We start from the raw sequence: 26317 nt of genomic DNA on the forward strand, positions 1-26317 counted from the left end.
AGTTTGTATAATTTTAATGCAAATATTAAAATGAAATGAAGAGTATCTGAATTTTCAGACTAAAGATTGGGGAAAAAAACACTACTCTGTGTAATAAACAGGACCACAGGAGCAATCACAAACAATTTGAAGGAAATGTGAAACAGCTGTTATCTCTTGTCTGACACTGACACAGCTGACTGAATCCTTTGTGTGATATGGGTACCATAAGGTGATTTTGTTCTCCACTTTCTGTGGTGACTAGTGTTTTTGCCTAAGGTTGTCCTTGGATCTATTTTCTTAAGTTTACACATGTCTCATCATGGGGAAACATTTCAATGATAATGATATTTTGTGTCTCATTCAACTTTACTTAATGTGATAAGCTGTTATGTTAGAGGATATATCTAGATGGTATACAGTATCTGCTATTTATGAACAAATGAAACTTCATTATTGACCCTGAACACTGTGTATAATGTAATAGTTTGATGCATTGCACTGAACTACTCAGCCACTCCTTGAAAAACATGTTGGTTAGCTTTGACCTTAAATTCTTTGGAATTTAATTGTGGCCTATATATAAATTGCCTCTTCCCGTAACTGAATTATCAGTTAGTCTGAAGATAATCACTGAGACCTTTGACTCATCTTGTCTGGATCATTGCTGACAGTACCCCCTGTCTGCCCCCCCAAAAAAGTTGCTACTAAAAAAGCTTACAGACTCTAGTCTTACGTTGGACATCTTTAGCTTTGATTTAAGAATGTATTCTATATAGAATTATAGTATATATAGTTTTAGAAAGAATAAGGTGATTAATAATGATATGCAATGAAAGTATGATTCATTTTAACTAAAACTTGCAAAGACTGTGTAATTTTTGTTCCAAACATCTGTTCTTTATGATTTTTTTTCTTTTTTTTAATTGTGCTTGTTTGTATTTATTTGTTTTAGCTCTCCTGAGGAGCTAAAACACCCCTAGAAAAGCTAACATGTAAAAAGTACTGTATACATACACTTAACGACTTACTTTTTTGCCTCCTTGCAAGATTCTTTCAGGGTGTTTCTATGGTTATCAAAACTTAAGGTGTATTTGTACTCTATAAAAGCTACTGGAACCAGAATTTCCCTGAAGGAGTAATCCCAACAGATAAATAAAGTTGAGTCTAAGTCTATTAATTGGTATATTGGCAAAGATGTCCTAGGTGCATTTTTTTTTTACTCCTTAAAAGTCTTTATAAAAGCACTTACCTAACCTCTTCACGTTTAAAGACTTACCTACTAACTTTCTTACTTGTTATTACTTCAAGCCAGTCAAAAAAGCTGCCAAACAGGTATTACATATTAAACGATCTCAGGACATTTGGATGATCTATTATTGCCCAAACTTTAACTTCATGGCTGATGTCTTGCTTCAGTATGTCTTTGATTGTTTTGTCCCTCACCTATCATGATGCTGTCTCTCTGTATGTCATGGTGCATAGTGTGAACTACCATAAATAAGAGGATGTGTTTCCTCCATCTTCCTCCATATATAACAATGATCATTATGACTAAAAACTTACATGTTAAAGCCTGTGTTTGTGCAAACTTCAGCATGTCTCTGAAAATGGATTTATATAGGGTAATCTGGATCTTTATCTATGCATCATTGTATGCAATTAGATCTAAAAATCTTTGTATGGTATTTTTTTTATAAACAGGAACAATTTCCCTTTTGCAGTGTATTAAGAGAGGCCATATGCTGTTAACCGGCACTACACTGAAAAAAGCAAAAACACATTAGACAGAAATGTAGCAAATTCCTACAGCTGCAAAATACAGTACATAACTGACTTAAAACAAGTAATCTTTAGTTTAATGTAATGCCAGAAAAAGAAAAAAGGTTTTGTAACGGTTATGGTTTTAATCTATGCTCTGGATTACCCATAATTCCAAGATGTATTGTAAAAAAATAAAATACTCAAATACATCGTTCTTTTAAGATCTTTATTGCGGTTTCAAACATATTTTTTTTTTTTTTACCAACCGTCTAATGAACTATACACAGGTATTAACATAGTAATTAAAAGTACCACTGTTTAAGTATCAGGTGGTTTTAAGAGGATTTTTTCACACCATTACATCTGCAAAGAGACGTCTTTGACATGATTCAAAAGTTGACTCTGGCGCAGACACAATGCGAGTAGGGAAGCAGTTAGATTGTTTATTGAAAAGTTTTACAGAATAAAGTTCAGCCTAGCGTGATGGTTCGGATAACAGCGGCTTCTTCAGGAACTGCACGGAGAGAGATATAAGTTAGATGCTGGCAGGAGGATCTGAGTTATTTAGAGAAGATGCTGATTTCTTACAGTTCTTGGAGAGCGGTGCAGCTGGAGGGGAGGTTGGAAGAGCCCACTGAGATTGAGTCTTAGACAGAGATGGAGGGCTTCGACTTGAGAGCTCCAGAGGGTGGACAGGCAGGTGAGCAGTCGAGGGGAGGATCCAGGAGGACTGAGAGGAGGACCGGCTTGGAAACAGCAAGGCTTCTAGGAGAGAGAAGGAAGACACGGAGGTAAGCTTAAGTCTAAACTATCGGTTCAGTCTTAGGAGAGCTAGCAGGTAGGTTACCACTGTGTGGAACTTTAACCGACTGGCGTCCGTCCCAGGGAATCCACTCCTCTAAATACTGCTCCCTGATTGCGTCCAATTGGAACCAGCTGGAGGCTCGTCAGGACTGGAGTCTAAGGAGGAAAAGGTAAGAAAGAACCCTAACGCAGCTCAGCACACAATCCAGTGAGCCCAACAGTCTTAGTACACAATTTCGAAGGGGGCCAATCAGGTGTCAGTGACAGGGCCCCTAAGAGGTCGGGGGCCCTAAGCAACTGCAGTCTCTGTATACCCATAGTTACGCCACTGCCTTGCCCTTAGCGAAAGGTAGTATACTTGAAGTAAATTCTATTAAGAATACTTAAGTATAAGTATACTAAAGTAATACTTCTTCAAACTAAATTCGGTAATTTTTAAGTTTACAATAAAGTAAACAATAGTATAGTCAAGTACACTTGACTATACTATTGTAAAGTATATATAAGTATATAATAAGTAAACTCTAGATGCACTGCCTGATTTTAAGTATGAAATTAGTGCCCTTTTAGTATACTTGAATAAACTACTTTTTGCTAAGGGTGACCATAACTCTTGGTCAGACATGTGGGATGAATTTATATATTTTCACCACTAGATAGAGCTCTGATGTTATCTAAAATCCCCCTTTTGTTTCGTTTCTTTATGAAACCACCTCCACTTGTGATCCACGTGTTGTATTGTAATGAAGTCAAATTAGTGGGCTTATATTTACCTTATTTTAAGTGACATGTGAGCCTGTCACCTCTAGGGGGACTCCTCGGTCCAACAATGCGTTAGGAGCGCGCATGTGTGTTCCTGCTGTGTTAAGGATTTTTTTGGTATATAATTACTGACCTTGTCGAGACCATTAATCCTTCAAAGAACGAGCTCCAATTCTGACTGGATTGGAGTTATGAGATGAGAGGGACATGTTAGGGTTGAGAATACTTATGGTTATAATTATAATTGTGGGTGTGCATAATGATTGGTAGTTAATGTAGTGTCTTAATAATGTCAGAGTCTTTGTGCGTGTGAAAGAGGGAGGGGGGAGAGAGAGAGAGAGAGAGAGAGAGAGAGAGAGAGAGAGCTGAACTCTCTCAGGCAGGAGCGATACTGTCCTCCCAGATCCCCTCCTGCCTCAAACCCTCTCCTCTCCAGTCCGACTGATCCGCGTCTGAAGCGCGTCGCGCCGGCTGAACCAGAGCTCCACTGCGGTGTTTGACTCTCTCCCCTATCGGATCTATTCTGGCATAGATGGATATCCAATGGTAAGTAACACACAGTGCTTCTCTTCAGCTTTTTGCTCCCATGACGCTGCAAATCGACCTGAGTTAAAAAGTAGTCAGATTATACAGCAGTCGGAAAGAAACGCAAACAGCTGATCTGTACTACAGGCTTTCTGAGTTATGATGGTCTCAGTGGAGATGAGTAGCCAGGAATGAAGCACTGCAATGCTGCTCAGCATACCTGGATAAAATAGACTCGGCTCTACTTTCCCAGTCCTCACCTGCCTTCTGCGCTGCTTGACATCCTTGGATGACAGTAAATGTTTTTCATCTGATCATGTTTGGATATCAAACATGATGAGGGGGAGGCCCCACGGACGAAACTCTTTGCAAACTACAATCACTTATCTATCAGCACATAGTGGTGATACTGAGGGATCCACTTGCACAATCTTCAGCTCACTTCAAACTCACTTCAAGTCCAGGGTCCCACTGGGTGGTTAAAGAGAGGACATGTGAACACAGTCATCGACTTTCCCCTGCAGGCTGCTTGGTGCGTCCTGTTATGTAATGCGCTTCGGTTCGGCCGGCTGCCCGCAGCCAGTCCGACAGGCCCTACACGTGTTATTGCTAAACATGTTTTCTAACATCATGGCAGAAGGACTAATTGACCGCTTCAATGTTTGGAAAACCAGAACAACAGCCTCTTCATTTTCATCGACAACGCCAGCATGAAAATCCCGATCCTAATTTGTGATACATGCATGCAGGACAGCTGACTCCAATCGGCCCATGTGATGCAGATTCAGCTCATGATATATAGCAGATGTCTCCATGCTGGCTGCAAATTATATTGCATAAGAGTCAGCTGTCCCCTATCACCCCACCACCCCCCACCAAAACAATAATAAAATAAATAAGAAAAATAAAAACAAAACGAAAAAGGCTAAAAAAACAGATAAACAATAAATGCAGATGTTATTGCAGTATAAAATAGACAAGTTATTGAATTGGCCTTTGTCTGTTTACACACTCCCCACAATCACAGTCCCTGTCATCACGTCACAATAGGAAGAGGTGTTGATACAAAGTCCATGACTCTGTATTATTATTTAGGTATCCTTGTTTGACCCAATTTGCATTAAAAAAAAGAACTGGAATAATGGACTCTGATTCAGTCTATAGAAGTAGGAATATGCATGGGCGGTTCTAGACAGGGGGCAACAGGGGCCAGTGCCCCCATAGATCATGTCCTGGCCCCTCTTATGCCCCTGTACTGAAGACATAATACTCAAAGAAATTCTAATGATGATGTACACTGGAACAGACATGGTTACTGATCCTGATCGGTTATTTGGATCAATTTCATTTTTTTTCTTTACAAATTCTGTTTCACTGATTATTTACAAAACAATAAGGTGATAGCTTCAGTGGTATTGAGATAGTTTTCATCTGCTAAATGTTTTTTTTTATAAAAAAAAAAAAACGCTGAATTTATCAGTTTTTTTTTGTTCTAATTCAGATTTTATAGAAATATGCAATTTTAGCTTAAATTAGATCAAAAATTTGTAAAATTCCTAAATGCTGAATTTATATCGATCTAATAAGACATTTTTTAATATTAATTCATTTTAATTGAATAGAAATTTCACTTGCTGTTATATTGATATATTTCAATCCTTTGCACTGTTTTTTATTTCATGCTTTTCTGTGCCCCCATGAAAACACACTGGCCCCCTCCTGGCCCCCTGGTCCATCTGGTCTAGAACCGCCTGTGGGAATATGTAGACCTGCTTTTCTATAAATCTGAACAGTTTGTTTTATTAAGTACTCTGAGGAATTTGTTTCATACTAAAATTGAAACAAAAGTCAACCAATAACCTATTTGAACTGTTAACTGGAGTATACAGACTATAAAACATGTCATTATCTGACCTAAGTTTTGACCTAAAGTATCTGTTTTTCAGGTCAGTCAAAGCAGTAATCAACAGATTAATTGATCACTAAAGTAATAGCTGCAGCAAGGGCAGAAACAACTCATTGAATTAATCATGATTAATTGCTTTTTGAAATAATTGTCTGTCAATATGCTCTATCCAGAACTCCTCAAGTGGAAAAGTTTTAGTTTCACCTGGTGTAAAAAGTCTTGTTAAAGGAACCTTTTGCTGTCTGATTATTATTCCATTACTTAAAGAAATAATCGACTGATTAATCGATTTAGTCTTAAATTAGTTTTATATCTCCCAGTACAGAGTACATAAACAAAAATTGCATTGAAATAGTCCATTTAAGGTGTGCTCACTCCTCAGAACCACACTTGGAAAATGAAGGTAAAATATGCCCTTGGATGGGATCCTAGCTATAACCCTGTCTCACAAATCAGGACAAGACAAAAATAAAGAGACACACCTGGGGCTGAAGACTTACAGTTTTTCATTCTTTCAAATGTTTTTATTGTTTTCGGTTGACTAACCCACAATGCTGCATCTGGTCGAAGGGTACGACTCAAAGATGTGGTGCAGAGCAAACCTTATTAACCCTGTTTAGAAACATCAACACATGTTAAACTACCGGTATCTCCTTAATCTGCTGTGCTGAAGAGCACAGCAGATTAAGGAGAGAGTTAAAGTTAACCCAACCCTGTTATACCTCTGAGCCGCTGAGCAAGGCACTCACAGTCCTGTAACAGCAGACCTATGTACCCAGTTACACTAGCTTTGTGTGTTTTGTTTTTGTTATCGTTAAGGCTGCTGCCACACACCATGTCAGGAGGAGGTGTGTTTTGTTGTTTCAGGCTGTCATGCAGTTCCCATTTTTTTAAACATTACACATAACATGACAGGGGTGCTCACCGAGTTTTTTTTAACTAAAAAGATCTAGAGGCTGTATTTATAATTGAACTAAAACCTTTCAGGAATTAATCTGTATTTGAAATTGATATTACTAATCTGTTACTGATTAATGAATACTGATGGTTTATCTCTGCTGCAGCATCATCAGTTTTTCATAATGTTGTTGTCCTTAAGCAAAGGAATGGAATTCAGAGGGGATATCCCTTGAGACTCGAGGCCGAAGGCATGTCTTAGCCTCTATTATCCTCTTTAACTCAAGAATATGCACCAACAATGACATATTGTCTATCCAACCAGCTTTCCTACAGGATTTGGGCAACAGCAAATTAGGACCATGACAGTGGGCTATGTCACATTATTTGTTATGATTAGCCCAAATAGGACTGATTGCGGGGGATTGCTGTTAGACAGGACAAATCAATGTTCTGCAATTTAGTTCAGTTTATTCATAAAGCACCAATTCCCAGCACATGTGGTCCGAAGTCACTTTACAGAAAAGAAAAAACTTTATCCTCATTCAAATGTAGCTCCTCCTGTAGAGTTGGCAGCGATAAATAGATACAATAGCTGTCATGTAGGATAGATGAGTTTTACCTTTTAAATTGGGAGATGTTAGATTTGCATCGTTGTAATGTTCAACATCAACACTGTTCAGTTCCTCTCAATGACTCCTTATGGTTTTAAAGGCTGGAATTTGCGCAGGACAAAGCAGGCTTGAGTTGAGCTATTTGAAAGGCCAAAGGCTTCTTAGATCCCCGCTTCATGACTTTATGAAGAAAATGTTATGTGAAAATGGCCATAATTCTGTATTCAGCACTAGATAAAAGAGCTATGTTGATATCTATTTTAATAAAACCTGGATGCTTTTCATAAACCAGAATCAGATTAGTTTGCACTAAACAGAAATTCTGTAAAAGTTTTTTTTAGATTTAATAAACATCTAGTATTTGTGAAAAACATAAAAAAGGCATGTTATTTTCTTCCATTTGGACCAGCCAAGATGGAGACAATCAAAAAAAATGCCATAACACTGACTTCACTGTTCTGATTTATAAAGCCCCTAAATATTTAGTAGAGCAATAAGAGAGTATGAGCTGCAGAAAAAAGGGGTGAAACAGACCCCAATTTGTGCAAATAGACACCCCTATATTGTATCTGACTGGTCACTGAGAGTTTTACACGTGTAATATTAGCTATGTATATGAATTTAAATCAGGAAAGGATAATTTAAACAATTCTAATATTTTTTTATTTACATTTATGATAAATATAACTACATGCAGTGGTTTATAGTTTGTTTATGAACAAGTTTTTGATTTCACTGTTCATTTCCATCTTCTTCACAGTTCCACATCTTACAAAACTTTTATTATGATCTCACGTTATGATGAAAATACAATGTTGGTCACTGTTTGCTTGTGTAAAGCACCCCTCCTCCCAAAATCCCACACTAATGTAGATGGACGGATCTTCCCATCACTCATATGCATTTCAAAGTCAAAATGTGAACCAGCTGTGCATTTTAAGCAAGTCTTTCAATCACTGGTTTTCTTTTTGTGGTTGACTAACTTATATTAGAAACTGGTCGGGATCACAAACATCTCCTTCAGTGCTTTTCATGTGTGCTGTTCTCACCAATAGTGTCAGCTGAATAAGATTTGCTTATTTAGTTTAGAGGTTTTCAGTGTCCTTGACGTATGCAGTTAGTAGCCAATTACAGTTAACCATCAAAGGTAAAGGGGGGCGGGCTTGGCCAATTTACTCTGGATTGAAGAGTTCTTGATCTTTGATGATGTCCAGTCACATGGTCTTTGTTGTCAAATGAAGCACACCCATGCTTGGTCACAGATGTTAGGGGCAGATTGCTTTGCTGAAGAGAAAGCAGAACATAATCTGATGTTTTGATCTAAAAGCCTTTACTAGTAAATCCATAAACTAAGTATTTAATGTTAAAAAATGTCTAAAAGGTCTTGCATTCATCTTTGTGGTTTGATAACAAATTGCTGGGAGAGAGAATACCATTAAAGGATACTCTGTTGTTCTACCAGAACATTTCTTGTCTGACTGTTGTAAGCAGCTGGTGTGAAAGACAGTTATTGGCTCAGTCGTTCATGTTCAATTTATAGTCTCATGAAGATGCATATACCGACACAGTATCTTCGGTTACTAAAGATTTTCAGATTCTTTCCATCTTATGCCAAAAGTGCTCTTCTGCGTTGATATCGAGAGTTTGAGGAGGTAAATAGAGTACAGTGAACTCAATTTCATATTTAAGAAACCAGATTTATATTCGTAGACTTGTGAGACAGGAAGAAGTTATCAGTAGATGGGTACTCTGTTGTCATCAAGGGATGAAAATGGTCAGAAACAGTACTTACTGTAGACAGGTTGTGGTATGCGAAAAGTGTTTCCAAGAAAATATGCACCAATAATCTTGCCTGAATTCTTGAAAAAAGTCAGGATGGACTATAAGTCTTCAAATGAGTACACCCATTTCTGACACCACCATCTGAAATTTCCAGCTAAAATTGACATTCAGTTGCCATTCATCATTCTGATCATCAGTTGCTTTATCCTGACCCTTTTTATGCTCATCCAAATGAAGGTAATTTTTTTTTGTGTGTGTGTTTGATACTTTTCAGGTGAGCCAAAGAGGTACTACTGGGAGGCTGAAACTAAAGAAAAAAGAGAACAACTCCAACTCATCGAAACCTCTAATGCCTTTGCTGACTCTGAGCTCATGTTGTGTCCTTGCTGGGATAAAGAAGTGGCCTGGCCAAAGAGCACAGAGTTTGTATACCTGTTAGAGCTCACCCAGGTGAGGGCTTTTGGCTTAAATCTGTACATCTCTCTTTAGTGACTAGAATTGTCATCTTGCCTCTTTGCATTTAATCCCAAGTTGCTCATCAAGAAGTGCTTTGCCATATACATGTGTTTGTATTTATTTGTGGCTGCATGAATGTGACTTGAGTGTGACAAAATATTTTCAGTCCATTGAATTTGGTTGTCTCTTGGTTTTCACCAGGATGTCGTGGGCCAGAAACCTCTTTGTAGGCAGAGAGGATGAGCAAAAGAAGGCATGGGGAGAGCGCAATGGCAAGAAGAGGAAGGACAGCTCTTCACTATGCAACCCACGTTACATTAGCTGCCTGAGGGATCCAGAAGATTCAGAGATCCCTAATGTGGCCCCTCAGTATTACCAGTGTGAGGCAGGTGCAAGTGGGGGCAACTTTGGCCTGCGCTGTGGCTGGCAGGAGGACCACTATGGGAAAAGGGTGATCGGAGTAGAAAATCCTGCCTTGGAGGATGGTGAACTGAAGGACAAGATAGAAGAAGAAGCAGGGGAATTAGCAGGGAGAAGGTGTAAGAAAATGACTGCTGCAGACTGCTGGAGATGGCTTCTCTGGGTTTTTCAATCCAAAAAGTTTCAGTCTGCCAAGCTGGAGCGCCTATATCAGCGCTATTTCTTCAGACTTAACCAGAGTTCTCTAACTATGCTAATGGGGGTGCTGGTGGTGGTGTGCGGAATCCAGATTGCCTTCCACTGTGTCCACACTGACCTTAGTGTGGCCTACATCTCAGTGCTCTCTGTGGCCACGGCTCTCTTCCTGGCCTTGATGGTCGTGTGCAACCGTAACGGCTTCCACCAGGACTACATGTGGATTGTGAGCTACCTGGTGATCGGGATTCTGATTGTCCTGCAGGTTTTCGGGGTTCTGATGGTTTTCCCCCGCAGTGCCTCAGAGGGCATTTGGTGGACGGTGTTCTTCATCTATATCATCTACACTCTGCTGCCTGTCAGAATGAGAGCTGCTGTTCTTAGTGGAACTGTCCTGTCCACTATACATGTTGTCACTGCCTGGCAACTCAACAAAGAGGACAAGTTCATTTTCAAACAGGTAAGAGAAGCAGATCGGCTTTGTTTTCATACTATATAAAATGCATTACATTCTATTGATTTTGGAATAAGTATTTTTGTCTCATATTAGGATTTTGATAAAAAAAAAAAGGTTTTGGTTCCCTTTTCTTAATCCTTTTTCCCATCATCTTGCTATAAGAGTCTATTTTGAATAATATCAGTGTTTAAATCAGAGTTCCACAACTGTCTGCTTTGAGAATAAGGCATATATCACGTTGCCTGAATTAAATGTTTTTTTAAATTTCTTTTCTTTCTCTATGTTTTTATTCTAATCTTGTATTTATATTTAAGGTTTAGCCCTAAAACACTGAAGGAAGTGAACACCAATTAACTGCATTACAGTAGTAGGTCTAAAACAGAGAGGAAATTTTAATTAACATTTTAGTGTCTTTATTGTTCAAACTTCTAGGACTGCAAAAAGACCCTGCTGGCAAAGTAGTTTCTAGCAGCTTTTAGACCTCAGCTGTTCTCAAAATTTAACAAAAAACAAAGCAGTTTTGAATATACTTCTTTTTCAGATTTATGGATGTGAGCTAAAGAATAGGTCCATTCATAGTTCTCTGACAGTTGAAATGCACTGATCGGAAATATGGCAGTTGACTTTTAGTCGCAGGTTTTATAAAGCTTTGACTTGATAAAAGAGACATGAAGATTCCAATTCTTTTTTTAAGAACTGGAAACAAAACAATCTTTAGCGTCTCACCTTGGGGTTTTCTTAGGCATTCCTTGGTTTCTTTAATTAACTGTGAGATCTCTATAAGCCTGTCAGCATTTCAAGACCAAACAAATCTCATAACTACCAGAATTTAACTCCTCAATAATATAAACTAGAGAAGTCGGTGGCACTGTTCTCAGCTTCCTGTTTCCAGATGATGCATAACCCCCTCAATTGACTTGCTTCTACAGAAAGCAGTTTTCTCTCACCTATTGTTCCAACTACTTCTTACACCATGGTGACTCTAAAACTGGCTAAGTCTTCATTCAGTAACAGTTTCCACACCGAAGAGAATTGCCTTCAGCAGGACCTGGCATCAGTTAGTTTTCAATAGAGGCCAACAAAGGAGCGTGCAGAAACCCTTCACATGCCGTATTCACAGCACTGCACTGATGATGCTGTAGCGCTGTTTAATAAATGACAATTTACTTCTAGAGCACCGGGCAACATTTATGACAGCAGTAAAGACCAAGTCATGCAAGTCTTTCACCACTTCTACTGAAACGACCACGACTTCCTGTATCAAAGCTCTGCAAAGCTGACGCATGCAGCATCAATTAATGTCACATTATTGGACTGCACAGGAAATTTGGCTCCCAAACTACATTGTATTATGCAGCACACAGCCTACTTATGGCAATAAAGAGATACATGGGTGAGCTTAGTGGTTTTGGCTTTTAACGCAACATCACCCATTAGCATTTAAAAATTGAACATGCATGTGTATTTTTTTTCTACAATTCTTGCCCCTAGTTCCTTTAATAGTCACAGAATAGATATTTTTAATTTCTAATCAGGGCCAGCCAATCTTAAATTCTGCCAATCCCACCTACTAGCCAATTTCTTGTTTCATCTTTAAAGCAGGGTTTATGCCTGATCAGTGTGCGTGGCCAAGATCATTTTGTTAAGCACCCATGCCCCCTCCATGTGGCATTTGCATGCCCAAAATTTAAGCACCACCCAACTAGAACAATTTGTAACTGCACAGGTAGTTCCAATAAAAAAAAAACATGTTGGACGAGCGACAACTCCTACCTGCGAGGGTTCTGAAATATAAACACCACGGGCATCTCATGATTTAGCCTATAAATATGACCACATTAAAGAGATTGTGAAAAACTTTTGGAAATAAATCAAATTAAGGAAAAGTTGTGTATAGTATTAGGCTGTTGTTGTATATCTCTCCCACCGTGGGTTAAAAAAAAAAAAAAGTAAAAGTAAAACAATTTAAAACATGATAATATAAAGATAAAATGTATTTGATCTGAAAACAGTCCTGGTGGAGGCAAGTGGTGCAACATATGACACATGACGTAAATTCTTCCTCAATTAACATGAAAACATTTTCCTTTTAAAAAATGTGCAGTTGGATAATATATGTTAATATACCCTAAAAAGGGACAATTGTATTCATTTAGTTAAAAACTAGGCTTGGATAACAGCTTACTGATTGCGAAAGACTACTACGTCAAGTCTGGAGCACTTGTAAAATATGTTCGTACCCGAGAGAAGGATAGAAATAGGGGAAAATGGTGAATGTCACATTTTCACCAAATTTACTCGTACAAATGCTTTAATAATGAATTTGTGTGTACCAACAGTTCTTGCATGAGCCCACTGTGTCCCCACGTCCCATTTATGTTGATCAACATAATGAGCCTTGACACCACCCAGTGACTCTTTCCATGTGTTACTAAATGTCAGAAGAGAAAAATGTGATGGCATAGAGAATAAAAAAAAGAAAAATGACAAACATTCCCACCATGCTTGTCACCATCAACTTGAATACAACGTTGTCTCTGTGATGAGCAGTAGAAATAGCCTACTTTCTTGTCTCAGCACTATAGGACAAACATTGTACTGACTCTTCAACCACTTTATCATGTCAAAGGTGGTGTGCTAAATGTAGATAGCTCTCTAGATCTCTGCAGCCTTTCAAATTAGGTTTTTAATGAGCCCATGTTTTGTGCTGTGGGGCAGCTATGAGCAGCTCTTTGGGGATTTGTGGAAGGTCATCTGGGTTGAATGGGCCCATTTAACTGCATTGTCAAGGAATATCATGATAATGTAGCATGGTGCCATTCAGACCGAATTCCCCTAAAACAAGGAGCCTATTGTAGTTAAATGAAACAGGGTGCGGTGGGATACTGGGATTGTGCAATTCAGTTTATGGAAAACAGGAATATTACCTCTTCACTTTGGAACCAGTTTGTAATTTCCTCATTTGGAAGCACAATTGAAACATTACTTCTTTGTTTTTGTGTCTTTCCTCCTTTTGCTCCCATTTTATCTTTGTGTGGAATACATGAACACTGCTGGAAAGTCAGTTTGGTTTTACAAGCTCTCCACAGGTGTAAAGGTATTATATCCTTCCACTTAGTTTGTCATACTGCTGTATGATTAGCCAAATAAGGCAAACAAACAACACACTACGTATTTGTCATTTGCATAGTCAGCAACATTGATCCATCATATTTACAGGTGCAAATGTATACAGAAGTTACCTTGGATTCATTTAAGCCAGCATGTGTTAAATAGTACTGTTTACAGTGTCCGGGGCTTGTGCTTACTGGTTTAGTTTATAAGTAGATCGGAACGATTCTTAAGGATATTAGTAAGAACCCTACTTAACGACCTAGAAACAAGTAGTTCATTCAGTTTATTCGCAGTGTCCCATGCATTTTCTCTGCCTTTTCTTTTTTTTTTATTGATTCACATTAGTATGTGTTTGCATGAAATGTAATGCTCTTTCACTATGGGGTGATACACACATTAGAGGTTATAAACTTTGGAGAAAAAAATAGCATTTTTAATTAAATATATAATCCAAATAAACACATTATTGCAAGGATGGGAATATAGATTAAAATTGTTGATGTTCTTTTGGCTTCTTAGCAACCTTTAAGAAAAAAGAAAATCATCTGCTCTGAATGTTGCCATAACTAATGGTCTGCTCTATTTGTGTTTACATAGACAAGAGGCCCTTAGTCTGGGGGTTGTGTTTGTTTTAGCATAAAAAAAAAATCAGGTATAGTAAAATTTAAAATATAGCTTAAGCTGAAAAAACCCCAAACAAATACAGAATAGAACTGTGTTACCTTAATTGTGCAGTAAAACTTGACAGCAGGGTTTGGTGCTTGCTCGGTCTCTTCATCAATATAGGGGTCCCAGACTAGAAAATCATCTAAGAACTCCTTTCCATCTGACTGAAAAATATGACGGGGGGAGTGATGGTCAGTTTCCTGCTTGTCTGCTTTTGTTACACATATCTCCTAATAATAGGTGAGAGGACGTGAGTCTCAAGCGGCTCAGTCTGATGTTTACTTTGCTACGATGTTTTTTTTATTCTTTCATAATCTCCAAAAAAATTACTACTTTAACTCTGTCACATAAAAATCTAACAGTAAGAGTTTAACATTGCAATCCCTATATGTTCTGTTAAAATGTATTCTAGCAAACTCCCAACAAGTTCTTTAAAAGTTATGCTTATCCTGTTATATTCCCTTTGTTTTTATTAATGCTATTTTGCAAGCGGTACTGGAAAATGGAAGTTAAATGAAATGATTCACACTACTATGGGAAGTTAAAGAACTGAATGCAAAATTACATTCATGGCTTCAGAGGAAAATGTTGGCTTTCAGTTCAGCTTTGTGTGGCTAAACTCCATTATGGTTGCTGTTTAAATAGACAGCTGGAAATGTAGCATAGTTTATTATTGGAACTTGTTTGCTGGAAGAGGAGCTTCAGAGGGACCAGTATATAATTTCCTTGTACATCATTAATTAAATGAGATGAGAATGTGGGGAAAATCCCCATAAAGAGACAATTCAGGATCGTTGGGCGAGGTTCTGTTGAAAAACTCATAGGAAGAAAGTATCTTACATGCCATAAATGACTATTTGTGTATCACCGTGTCCAAAACTCATAAAGGGACCAAGATAAAGCAGACTGCTGTTTATAAACCACTTCAATTAAAAAAACAATCTCAGAGGTATATGTGATTTTTATCTTGTGAACCTTTAAACTATCGTCATGTTTGCATTAAACAGTAAGTACAAAAGTGAATGGCCATTTACAGTAGAAATACAAGTCATAGCTGTTAGACACTTATGCATTCAGAATATTTCCTGTCCAATATTTCTAAGCAGAACTATCGCTGAGAAAAGTATATTGGAATGACAAGTAAAAAAAGTTCAGGTAAATTCCTAGTAGACATTTCTTTTCCACTGCTTTACCTCTACATCAGACAGAAGCTTTATATTTATTGCTCTATGGCTACAGATTCCTGACATAAGGCAATATCCTTGTAGATAACAGTCCAGTGCAAAAGGACAACTGTTAGAGCACGTTTACATAAACAGCAGGGACATGTTTTAGGTTGGAGCTGTTTAAAGATGGTAGCTGCAGCCTCCGTCACAAACTAATCTGGACTGGATCATTTACTCTAAAAGAAGAAGTATTGACAGTAGCCAGACGTGGTAGAAATACCAAAACATTGTGAGAGGAAGCAGGCATTTGGATGACAAGAGCATTTCATTCAAATGAGAGAATAAAATTCATTCATTGGAAGAAAGAAAATAGCAACAAAAGTAGAAGAAAATAAAGAAAAACCACTGGTGGATAATTACCGTATGACAAGGCATGTTTACAGAAACTAAAGAACTTAAGGAGTATATTAAATGAAGGGGCAAATGATGCCAGCCAGCTAACACAGTACAGATGACAAATTAGCTGGAATCTTTAGTGATAGCTAAAGGACATTTTAGAAGAGAAGGGAAAACAACCAGACCAGTTTGACACAATAAGGGGTCTTTGTGGCGCTCTTGTTCTAGTGCATCATCTATCATGTACCAGCCTGTTTTTCCATTTGTAGTTTTCCTGCAGAGATATTCATACCGAATCACATCAGAGGAGATGTGAAAACGACGACACAGAGGACAAAAGCAGTCTTTGTGACAGAGCTCCACCATGTAGAATGGGAGGTGGTGGTGTGGGGATGGAGTTGTTGGCTTCAAAAGTGGGGACAAGTGGAAAATCATTGATGGTGTGCGTGAAGAATATGCATGGCTGACTCACCCTTCTGTCAAAGACCCACAAGTCTCTTCTCTCTCTTTCTCTGAGTCATATTTCCATTCTTACAAAACCCTTCTCACATGGAGTGGCCTTTTTCTTTCACAACAGGGTGAGATTGAGCTCTTGCTACTAGTGGGGGACTGCTTTCATTGATCCTAGCATTTCAGCGCTCTGTACAGCTCTTGCGTCTTCTGATCTGTAGGGGTTTTTTTCAGATAACTAGAGGGAGATGAATGTGTCGCTCTCATGAACAGCGATGTGACTCTGCTGCTGTTAAAAAAAAAGTTGCTAAAAAAACCTACAGTTTAATCGTTCTTAAGAGAGTTGTGTTCTGCAAAGATCTGTGCAGCTTCCTTTTGGGACACAGCTGTGATTTTCAGTGATCATGATAACTATACATAACAGGATTGATTTTCCAATACTTGATTTCTTTAGTTAACGGTAATTATATCAATGGCAATGATAGTAATGATACACTATATTGCCAAAAGTATTTGCTCACCTGCCTTGACTCACATATGAGCTTAAGTGACATCCCGTTCCTAATCCATAGGGTTCAATATGACGTCGGTCCACCCTTTGCAGCTGGAACAGCTTCAACTCTTCTGGGAAGGCTGTCCACAAGGTTTAGGAGTGTGTTTATGGGAATTTTTGACCATTCTTCCAGAAGCGCATTTGTGAGGTCGCACACTGATGTTGGACGAGAAGGCCTGGCTCTCAGTCTCCGCTCTAATTCATCCCAAAGGTGTTCTATCGGGTTGAGGTCAGGACTCTGTGCAGGCCAGTCAAGTTCATCCACACCAGACTCTGTCATCCATGTCTTTATGGACCTTGCTTTGTGCACTGGTGCACAGTCATGTTGGAAGAGGAAGGGGCCAGCTCCAAACTGTTCCCACAAAGTTGGGAGCATGGAATTGTCCAAAATGTCTTGGTATGCTGAAGCATTCAGAGTTCCTTTCACTGGAACTAAGGGGCCAAGCCCAGCTCCTGAAAAACAACCCCACACCATAATCCCCCCTCCACCAAACAATACACTTGGCACAATGCAGTCAGACAAGTACCGTTCTCCTGGCAACCGCCAAACCCAGACCCGTCCATCAGATTGCCAGATGGAGAAGCGCGATTCGTCACTCCAGAGAACGCGTCTCCACTGCTCTAGAGTCCAGTGGCGGCGTGCTTTACACCACCGCATCCGACGCTTTGCATTGCACTTGGTGATGTATGGCTTGGATGCAGCTGCTCGACCATGGAAACCCATTCCATGAAGCTCTCTGCGCACTGTTCTTGAGCTAATCTGAAGGCCACATGAAGTTTGGAGGTCTGTAGTGATTGACTCTGCAGAAAGTTGGCGACCTCTTCGCACTATGCGCGTCAGCATCCGCTGACCCCGCTCCGTCAGTTTACGTGGCCTACCACTTCGTGGCTGAGTTGCTGTCGTTCCCAAACACTTCCATTTTCTTATAATACAGCTGACAGTTGACTGTGGAATATTTAGGAGCGAGGAAATTTCACGACTGGATTTGTTGCACAGGTGGCATCCTATCACAGTTCCACGCTGGAATTCACTGAGCTCCTGAGAGCTGACCCATTCTTTCACAAATGTTTGTAAAAACAGTCTGCATGCCTAGGTGCTTGAATTTATACACCTGTGGCCATGGAAGTGATTGGAACACCTGATTCCAATAATTTGGATGGGTGAGCAAATACTTTTGGCAATATAGTGTATCTAACATACCCTTCTCTACCAGCATTTTTCCTACCCTTCCAGATTGTTTAGATTTGCCGGCAAAGATTTATTCATGGAGATTGTTTTGGTTGAAGCCCAAAAGGCTCCACTATGTCATAATTTCTCCCACTCCCTTTCTGGCATTTCTGCTTCCGGCTTTTAAATGTAAAAGTTTCTACCTCGTTCTTTAACCGTCCTTATGATCTCTGTATAAGATGAATTACAAGAGTCAGATATGGAGAGGAATGAAGACCCTTAACCAAACCACTCACTTGTTGCTCTATCCGTATGTTATGTGTTGGTCTCTCTGTTGCTGCTCCTCACTTGTTTTTCTCCAAAAATTGCCTTTTTTGAGATCGGTCCATCTTTTTATCATCTTAAAAGCACCCTAAAGCATATTTGAGAATTAAACAAAGAGTTGCATTAGACATTGGGACATTGTTTTATAAGCAAACTCTGTTTTAACCCTATTCTTAACTTTGTCCCTGACCCTCCACAGACAAGAGGCCTTTAGTGTGGGGGTTGTGTTTGTTTTAGCATAAAAGAAAATAAAGCATGGGAATTTTGAAATATTGCTTAAGCTACAAAAAAGGGGGAAAAAATAGAAAAAGTAGAATTGTGTTATCTTAGGTATCAAAATTTTGCAGTGGGACATGACTTATTCACTTTCCTCACCTTAACCACTGCTTAGTCTTTAAAGTGTATTGTTATGTGTATCCTCCAGCTGATGTTGCTTTGGTAACTTTAATGTGACTATTTAATTCCCAGCCAGTGACATTAAGCTTAAACTAGCACTATATTGACTGGAAGAAATGACCTGATTCCTCCATTTACTCGTGTCATGTTCTCTTTTGCAATCTGTTATGTATGTATTTATTTTTCCTAAAGGGCACACCTTAAAAATAATTTTAAAATGTGTATTAGAGAGGCAATAGAGCATTGTAATTATTTTTACTAGCCTGTTTTTCTAGTCTGCTTTATTTTACTCCTCCAATATAGGGTTAAAGCTTTCTCAGACCCCAACCCCCTCCAGAGACCATCTGTTCTCAGTGTTTTTGTTAGGTTTTGTTGTTCTTCAGTCGGTCCGTTGAGAAAACGTTTACCTTGACATCAGTTTTGCTTTTATACACATTTCATATGTGATATTATTACCTTCAAATCACTCACCAAGAATGGGCATCCACAACTAGGTTTACAAGAAGCTATATAAAAGTTTTTCTCTCGTGAGCGGCAGGCTAAATTTAGAACCTCCACACTTAAATAAACTCCTCCAGAGAGTAGCCATTGACAGGCAGGTCATAAAAAGATGGATCTTCGGGTTTTTGTTTTACTTTCTTTGTGGCGATCATTAGGGGAGAAACCTGTTCCTTTGGCACGTTGTTATGGGGTCAACGAAAATGCACCTTAATGGAAACATACAGATCTTGCAGCCTAACACTGTTGAGGAAGATACCAATCAATATGATGTCATGAGAGTTACACAGGCTTACATGATTTATTTAGTCTAAATCAGAATGTGAGAGCCGACACTCAACTTACTGCACCCTTTAGGCAGGGATTTATGAGCTGCACGGAGATAAGAGCAGTGAGTAAAACTCATTGGTAACTGGTGGAAAATGACCTCTGCTCTCTAACTGCAATGTTATACTAAAACCAACTAAAAATATTGATTGCTTCTTCTCTGTTCTGACAAAAGTAAATCTAATGATCAGTCTGTGTTTTTGTTTTCTTTAACAGTTTTAAAATGTCAGTTTGTCTTATGATTGGAACGTTTTAGAGGTACAGCTGGCTTGTGATTGAAACCAAACACCCTGCAGTTAATATAATGACTCAACAACCTGCTTGTTATATTATAGTCAGTTTTAATAGAGGGAGCGCTATTAAGCAGCATGTGAGGATAATGATCATTTAAAATTTCATTGTTAATTTTGAGGTTTAGGTCGAATGAGTTTGTTGATGGTTGTGATACTATGCTCATTAAAAGCTGGTATCCATATTTATGGCAGTGTGGGAAGGTACAAAATTATGCTGAAAAAAGAAATCAGCATCTTGATAAAGCTTGTCAACAGAGAGAGAGAGATAGAAAGTGTTCTGAAACTCCCTGGTAGACAGCTGTACTGACCATTAACTTGATAAAACTCAGTGAACCAACACCAACAAATGACATCGTCCTCCAAATCATCGCTGACTGTTGGAACCTCACAAAGGACGTCAAGTAATTAGGATTTATTACCTCTCTGCTCTTTCTCCAGACTCTGGGAACAAATTAAATAGGGACATAACTTTAATGTCTTAAGAAGTCATTTGACTTATGAGAATCGGTCCCATTTTTTTTCTCCTTACCCTAGGTGACTTTGTGTAGGGGAGACATAGATAAGAGTAAAGGGAATATTAGACACCTCAAATTTTGATTTAGCTATGAAATGTCTCAAATTATTAGTGTTATAATAAAATCTGTGGATAGGATATATGTGAGAGTGACATCAAGCAAAGGCAGAGGAAATCTAAAAAGGCAAATGGTATGGTGCCTAGAAATAAAAAGAAATAGAAAAAAAAATGTTACAGAGACCTGAGTGGGTCATGTGAATTTTTAAACTTTTTCACCCGCCTTATTACAACCACCACAGACAGAGAGAGCAACACCAGTAATTTCCATTACTATTAGTGGAAAAAATTAGGATTAACTTTAAGCCGTTCATTTCTTTCAAAACCGCAGGGGAAACAGCAACAACACACTCAAGGATCAGGAAGTGCAGGCTTCTAATAACAGTTCATTGTTTTTGCCAGTATTTCGACTCTACAAAAGTAAATACAGGAATCTAGGCTTAACTGTCATAATAATCAGCCGAGACATGCAGTAAAATCCTTGTGCTGTTTTATTATGGCATACATTATTATAGGATTTTCGGAATAATTTGAATCCCACTGAGTGCAGAGTCCGTTCTAGTTATGGTAGCAGGAAGCTGAATGGCTCCTTTGTCAAAGGTCACCACCACATTAGCCGACTGTCTTTTGTTATTCCCACAACCCCAGCTGTAATTACAGACGGGAAACACTGACAACATATGACAGGCTGGCATGAGTGTGCTTACTGAAGACGGGCTGTTGGAGCACGTTCACTTACTGCGCAAATAGACACCCGACTTTCTCCCTCCTGAACTGCACACAAGTCTGCCCTACTCATTTTTTTTTACTGTTAAGGATATCATTGAGCCTTTTAAAACTGATGCCTCCTCAGCACTAACCTGTAAAATGTGGAAAAAGCTCATCTTTATGAGGGTTTCTAATCAGGGTGTGCAGATGTGTTTTCTGTTTTATTGCATTTAGAACTACAGGCTCACAATAACAGCTTTCATGAATGGTCTTAAATGCAAGACCCTGGTCCCGTGATTTTATTTTTACACTCTCAAAGTAAATCCAGAGAAAATTGGAATTTATAATCCACCCTCTTAAACACGTGAAAAGCTGATTAGGTGGATTTTTTTTTTATTGTAATAGTTATAGATCTCTGAAAAACTTCTCATCTCATTGCAGAATGAAATGTGTGACTCTTACCATTCAGTCCAGATGAACTGCATTTCCTGCAGCTTTTGTTTGGGAACACCACGGCACAGAGTGCAGAGTGGGGAGTGCAGAACACAATAAATCAAAGGTCATATACATGCAATGCAGCTCATGCTTTTCTCTTTCAATCACGTGTTGAAGCTGTACACCAGACCCTATATCTTTATGAAACAAAAGCCTCATAAACATGTTACATGATCCCTTCCCATTGGGGTCTGGATGTTGTCCCAAAGGTAGATGTGTCACATTTATAAATCTGGATTTAGAACATCTTTCACTGAGCAACTCAGGGATGGAAGAATTTTCCCCCCATCTGTTTAAACAATAACCCGTTTCTTTTCCCTCTATTGATCTGTGTACTCTGTAGTAAACGCCAATAACGTACATAGTTCAGGAGTTAGAAGCTTTAAAGTCTCATTTTTACATGTACAGTCACAACAAAAGTCATCTGCTCACTTCACCGGAAAAACTCCTCTTTACTCAAATGTAGTACAGTTTACTAGTATTTTCATATTTTACTGCCAAATACTTCAATGTATTTTATTGGGATATTACATACCACAAAGTTGTTAATCATCGTTTGTTTTAGGAATAGGGCTGGGCTTTTTTCCCCTTTTTCTTGTACAATAACGAAATTGTAACATTTATGCAATCCTGCTGAGTCAGTTCTGTGTCAAACTACTTTTTACTGTGGCTGTAGTTGCAGGCTATATGTGTAATGATCTCAGAACGTCGGACCCAATATTTAAGGCGAGACAGACAGTTGGAAGTTTCAAAACATTTAATAAAATCAACTGAACAGAAACACAGAGCTATAGTTCTGCGGATACGCAGCAGCTGCAGGGGGAGGCGGGGCACTGCCCATGACTGCCACTGTGGTTTAGGGAGAAACACAGTTAAGCGATCGTGATAATCTGACAGAAGTTGATTATCCATGAGGGTCACTTACCTGGTTTAACAGCTCAGTCCAACTTCTCAGAGCGAGGCAGGATCCAACCAATGGACTGCCAAACGAGATCCGTCTTTAGCCGCCTATAGTGTCCTCAATGCAGCTGCCAGTCTCAGGAGTCCGAGCCAGGTCAGGGAGCCAGTTCAAAACAGGACAAAATAATAATAATAATAACTGAACTTTATTGATCTCACATTGGAGGAATTTACCTCTGCATTTAACCCATTCCCTTAGAGTACAGTGGGCTGCCATCTTGGGGCGCATGGGGAGCAGTTTGTGGTTAGGGTCTTGCTCAGAGACCCAGAGTTGCAGTCTGTGGGAGTGGGGTTTGAACTCAGAACTTTGGGATTCCAAGCTCTTTGCCCTAACCACTAGGCCACCTCTCCCCACTAAATGAACAATTAAGTCAAGACAATATTGGTTATATCTCCACCAGCTGCATCTGGACACTGACAATTTTGTCCAGTTTTCTGGTAACGTATGTTATTTGTCTAAATCACACCCAAGTCATGCAGTAACTTTAGAGACTACCACCTTTTAATCATTAAGGTTTAACATGCTGTAGCCCCCCAGTCAATAGTATCAGGTGGGTTTAAGATAAATCTTTCGCACCATTAAATCTGCAAGAGATGTCCTAGTCCACAATTGTGCAAGAGGCCAACCAGGTGTCAGTGACAGGGCCCCTAAGAGGTCGGGTGTCCCTAAGCAATTGCACTCTGCTTACCTATAGTTATGCCATTGAACCTCTGTGTTGTGATTGCAGCTCTGCCTATGAGGGTTAGTGAGGAAACAACTGGGAGGAAGGTGTTGAGTCTAGCCCTGCCCCCTGCTTCTCCTCCCTCCACTTCTTTCTATCCAGATAATACTGATGAAGCCAGAGCTCTGAAAAGCCAGGACATGGTGAAACAAGCTAGTGGTGCGCTCTGGAAATTTTTTATGTTACGATTGAAACTTAAAAAACAATTAGAGAAAGCATATGGGAAGGCATTTGTTCTCGGACAGACTTTTTTCAGATTAAATTTCTACAATAGGACAAATTCACTTTATCCGTTTTTTTGTAAGATCGCTTATTTTATTAAACGTGTCTTCCACCTTTTACATTCACAACAAGAGCAACAACTAAAATCATCTCATTTTCCCTCTTTATTGCGATGTTGATTTTGATATGTAAGAGTAATTTACCTGCCTATTGCACATAATGATACATGCTTTTGCAGTTCAGCTATTTACAGACAAATATTGTGAGTATTCCATGCAAATATTGGCCAAATGAATGCACATTTCTGCTTAACAAAAATTACGCTTTTCCTTTGTCAACTGTAGGTTTAAAATAATGTTACTTTCGAAGGAATAAAAGGTGTCACTCCTTTAGTTTCAAAAATAGAAATATTTCCTATTAATCAAATTTGTATCAATTCTAAGTGAAAAGCAGATAAATTTATTTCAGTCTGCTGATGAGCATTGCAAGTGTTGGCGTTAGAGGTGAGATTGTGTTACCTTGTGACACTTTGATGGATATGGTGGACTCTTAGTAGATAAAATGGAAACTTTTTAAAACCTCAGTAAAAATACTTGCATTGACATGCAAGTATGAAAGTCAAATGTGTTTTTGCCTCCCACCTTAACCAATAAAGTCGATTTTGACTGTTTTATGCTGAAAAAGTAAAATAATGTATGTATTTGTTAAAATAGGAGCAAATAAAATCCAATATAATGGATATTTCCCTTTTATACTGCAGATTCCAGATGAGGTTTAGACTTTAAATGATGAATAAAATGAACGAAAACAACAAAACTCTCACTGCTCCAAACTTCTGGTTATTTTTTTGCAATACAAGTCTAGAGGCAAAGAAAGTTTATGAGACAAAGTAATGAAACTTTCCAGCTTGATCTTTTAATGTGATAACCTTGTTCAAGGTTTCAAAGAACAGTTAAGCAAAAAAACAAAGAAACCATTCTTTCAGTATTAAACTTGTTCTTCTAGTTGGTAGAAAGCAAAAAGCCCTCTGTGGCTTTGTTGACTCCTTATTACCTCTGTCTCACTATTCTCAGGGCAAATACAGATAGAGTTCCTGGAAGAAGCTGTAAAATCAGAGCTGACCAAATGCAATCTGTCCACAAAAACAATACAATGGAGGTAGATGTAGAGATGCAGTGGAGGGTCGTTTACAATAGTTTTTTAGAGAATCAAAGCTATATCTATCATTTTGTATGGATTTTCATTCTTAATGCTCTGTGGACAAATATAAATGCTGTAAAACCAACTATTCAGGTATAATTGAGGCAAAGATTACAATGAAATTTAAAGAAATCTATTTTATCTTTGTTGTGGTGGTTTTGCCAAAAAATCCTGAACGTTATTGAAATTGCACCCTTTTACTTTTTCTCATCCTAGCATTATTTCAGGGTTTGTTTTTGAGACAGATGTTCACCCTGTCTCCAGCCCAGTTTAGCTTTTGGAATTTGCCTCAGCTTTTTGTAGAGATCACTTTGACGTCTCACAGGTCGCCTGAGACTAATTTTGGTTTGGCCCAAGCCGTGACGAAAAACTTATGTCTGTTTCCAGTCGGCAGAGACCCAAGATGGTAAGGACAGCCACCCACACCAAAATGCGACGTTTATCTTTATAAGGAAAAAACATTTTTCTCTGTCAGTAATTACATAGTAACTCACAGTGTGATAGCGGCTAGTGCCACAAAGTCTCTCGCTATTGCCTATTCAACACGTTTTTTTCTTTTCTTTTTTTGTTGCATTTATTCATTTTGTTTTATTCTCATTGGTTTTTAAGTCAAAAAGCTGCCGATCCCTATCAAAGGTCATTAGCTGGAGGGTTGCCTTAATGTCAGCAGCAGTCTGTATCCCGGGAGTCTCTGTGTTGACTTATGGGACGTAGCACTTTGGCCTTTCAGAGTTTAAACTCCAGCTTTATGTGAAGCTAAGAGTACAGAGAACATTTCAGCTTTTTTTTTTTCTCCCTGATGTCCTTTTTTTAATCTTAGAAATAATCCGGCGTTGCTTATGGGAATGACACTTTTCAGAAAATACAACATGCTTGTGTGCAAAAGTATTTCTGCACTTTATATTTTTTTTGTGGTAACATGGCAAACTTTACCACGACAAACACCTCTGAAGAACATCAATTAGTCTAGACATCTGCACAACTGTGCAGATTAGAGGCAGGGTTAGCTTGCAAGACAATGTCTGAGAAGTTGCTTGGAACTTCTCAGAAAACTGTGTTCAATTTCTAGACAAAAAAAATGGAAAAGTAAACTGATGTGATTGGTCTGGAAAGCATTATTCAGAGAACAGACAGACACAACTCAGGTGAGATAATATGTTGACAGGACAATTGTTACTATCAGTAATTGGCTCAATAATTCTGGCCTTCATGCAGGACTGTTAAGAAGAGGGGCTAAAGAAAGCCTTTGTACTGCTTGCTTAAAATCTTCCAACAATTTATATAGGAGGAAAATAAACATGTTGAAGAAGGTCTTCTGGTCAGATGAGATCAATATTAAACATTGTTTGCCTTCAAGCAAAATGCTTTCAGTAGAGGAAAGCAAATATAGCCTTAATATTAAACCTTAAAATGTTGTACAGATGCTCTTCTGTAGTGGTAAGGGTCTAAGGTAATGGAGATTGGATAGAAAATATTAGCTAAAAGAACTTGAGTGGAAACTTTACCTTCAAGTAGTAAAACTACAAA

The 26317-nt window shown here is 38.6% G+C and overlaps 1 protein-coding gene and 1 long non-coding RNA gene across 2 annotated transcripts in view; one reads left to right on the top strand and one right to left on the bottom strand.

Annotated features, from left to right (window-relative positions):
• Positions 1-2228: 2228 nt before the first annotated feature.
• LOC119782181 lies at positions 2229-2758 on the bottom strand. The gene is made up of 3 exons (XR_005280645.1): positions 2591-2758; positions 2332-2508; positions 2229-2257 (listed from the first exon to the last, which is right to left on the bottom strand). It is a non-coding gene; the product is annotated as an uncharacterized LOC119782181 (long non-coding RNA).
• Positions 2759-3660: 902 nt separating this feature from the next.
• Positions 3661-26317, top strand: part of LOC119782213 (adenylate cyclase type 6-like) — a 48542-nt gene continuing 25885 nt past the window's right edge. The window contains exons 1-3 of the mRNA XM_038283083.1: positions 3661-3855; positions 9308-9483; positions 9691-10564. Coding sequence (XP_038139011.1) covers positions 9692-10564 — 873 coding nt within the window. The 5' untranslated portion in view covers positions 3661-3855; positions 9308-9483; position 9691. The remainder of the gene's footprint in view (positions 3856-9307; positions 9484-9690; positions 10565-26317) is intronic.

The sequence above is a fragment of the Cyprinodon tularosa genome, unplaced genomic scaffold (genome assembly GCF_016077235.1).
Source record: "Cyprinodon tularosa strain WSP-4 unplaced genomic scaffold, ASM1607723v1 ctg19, whole genome shotgun sequence".
Lineage (NCBI taxonomy): Eukaryota > Metazoa > Chordata > Actinopteri > Cyprinodontiformes > Cyprinodontidae > Cyprinodon > Cyprinodon tularosa.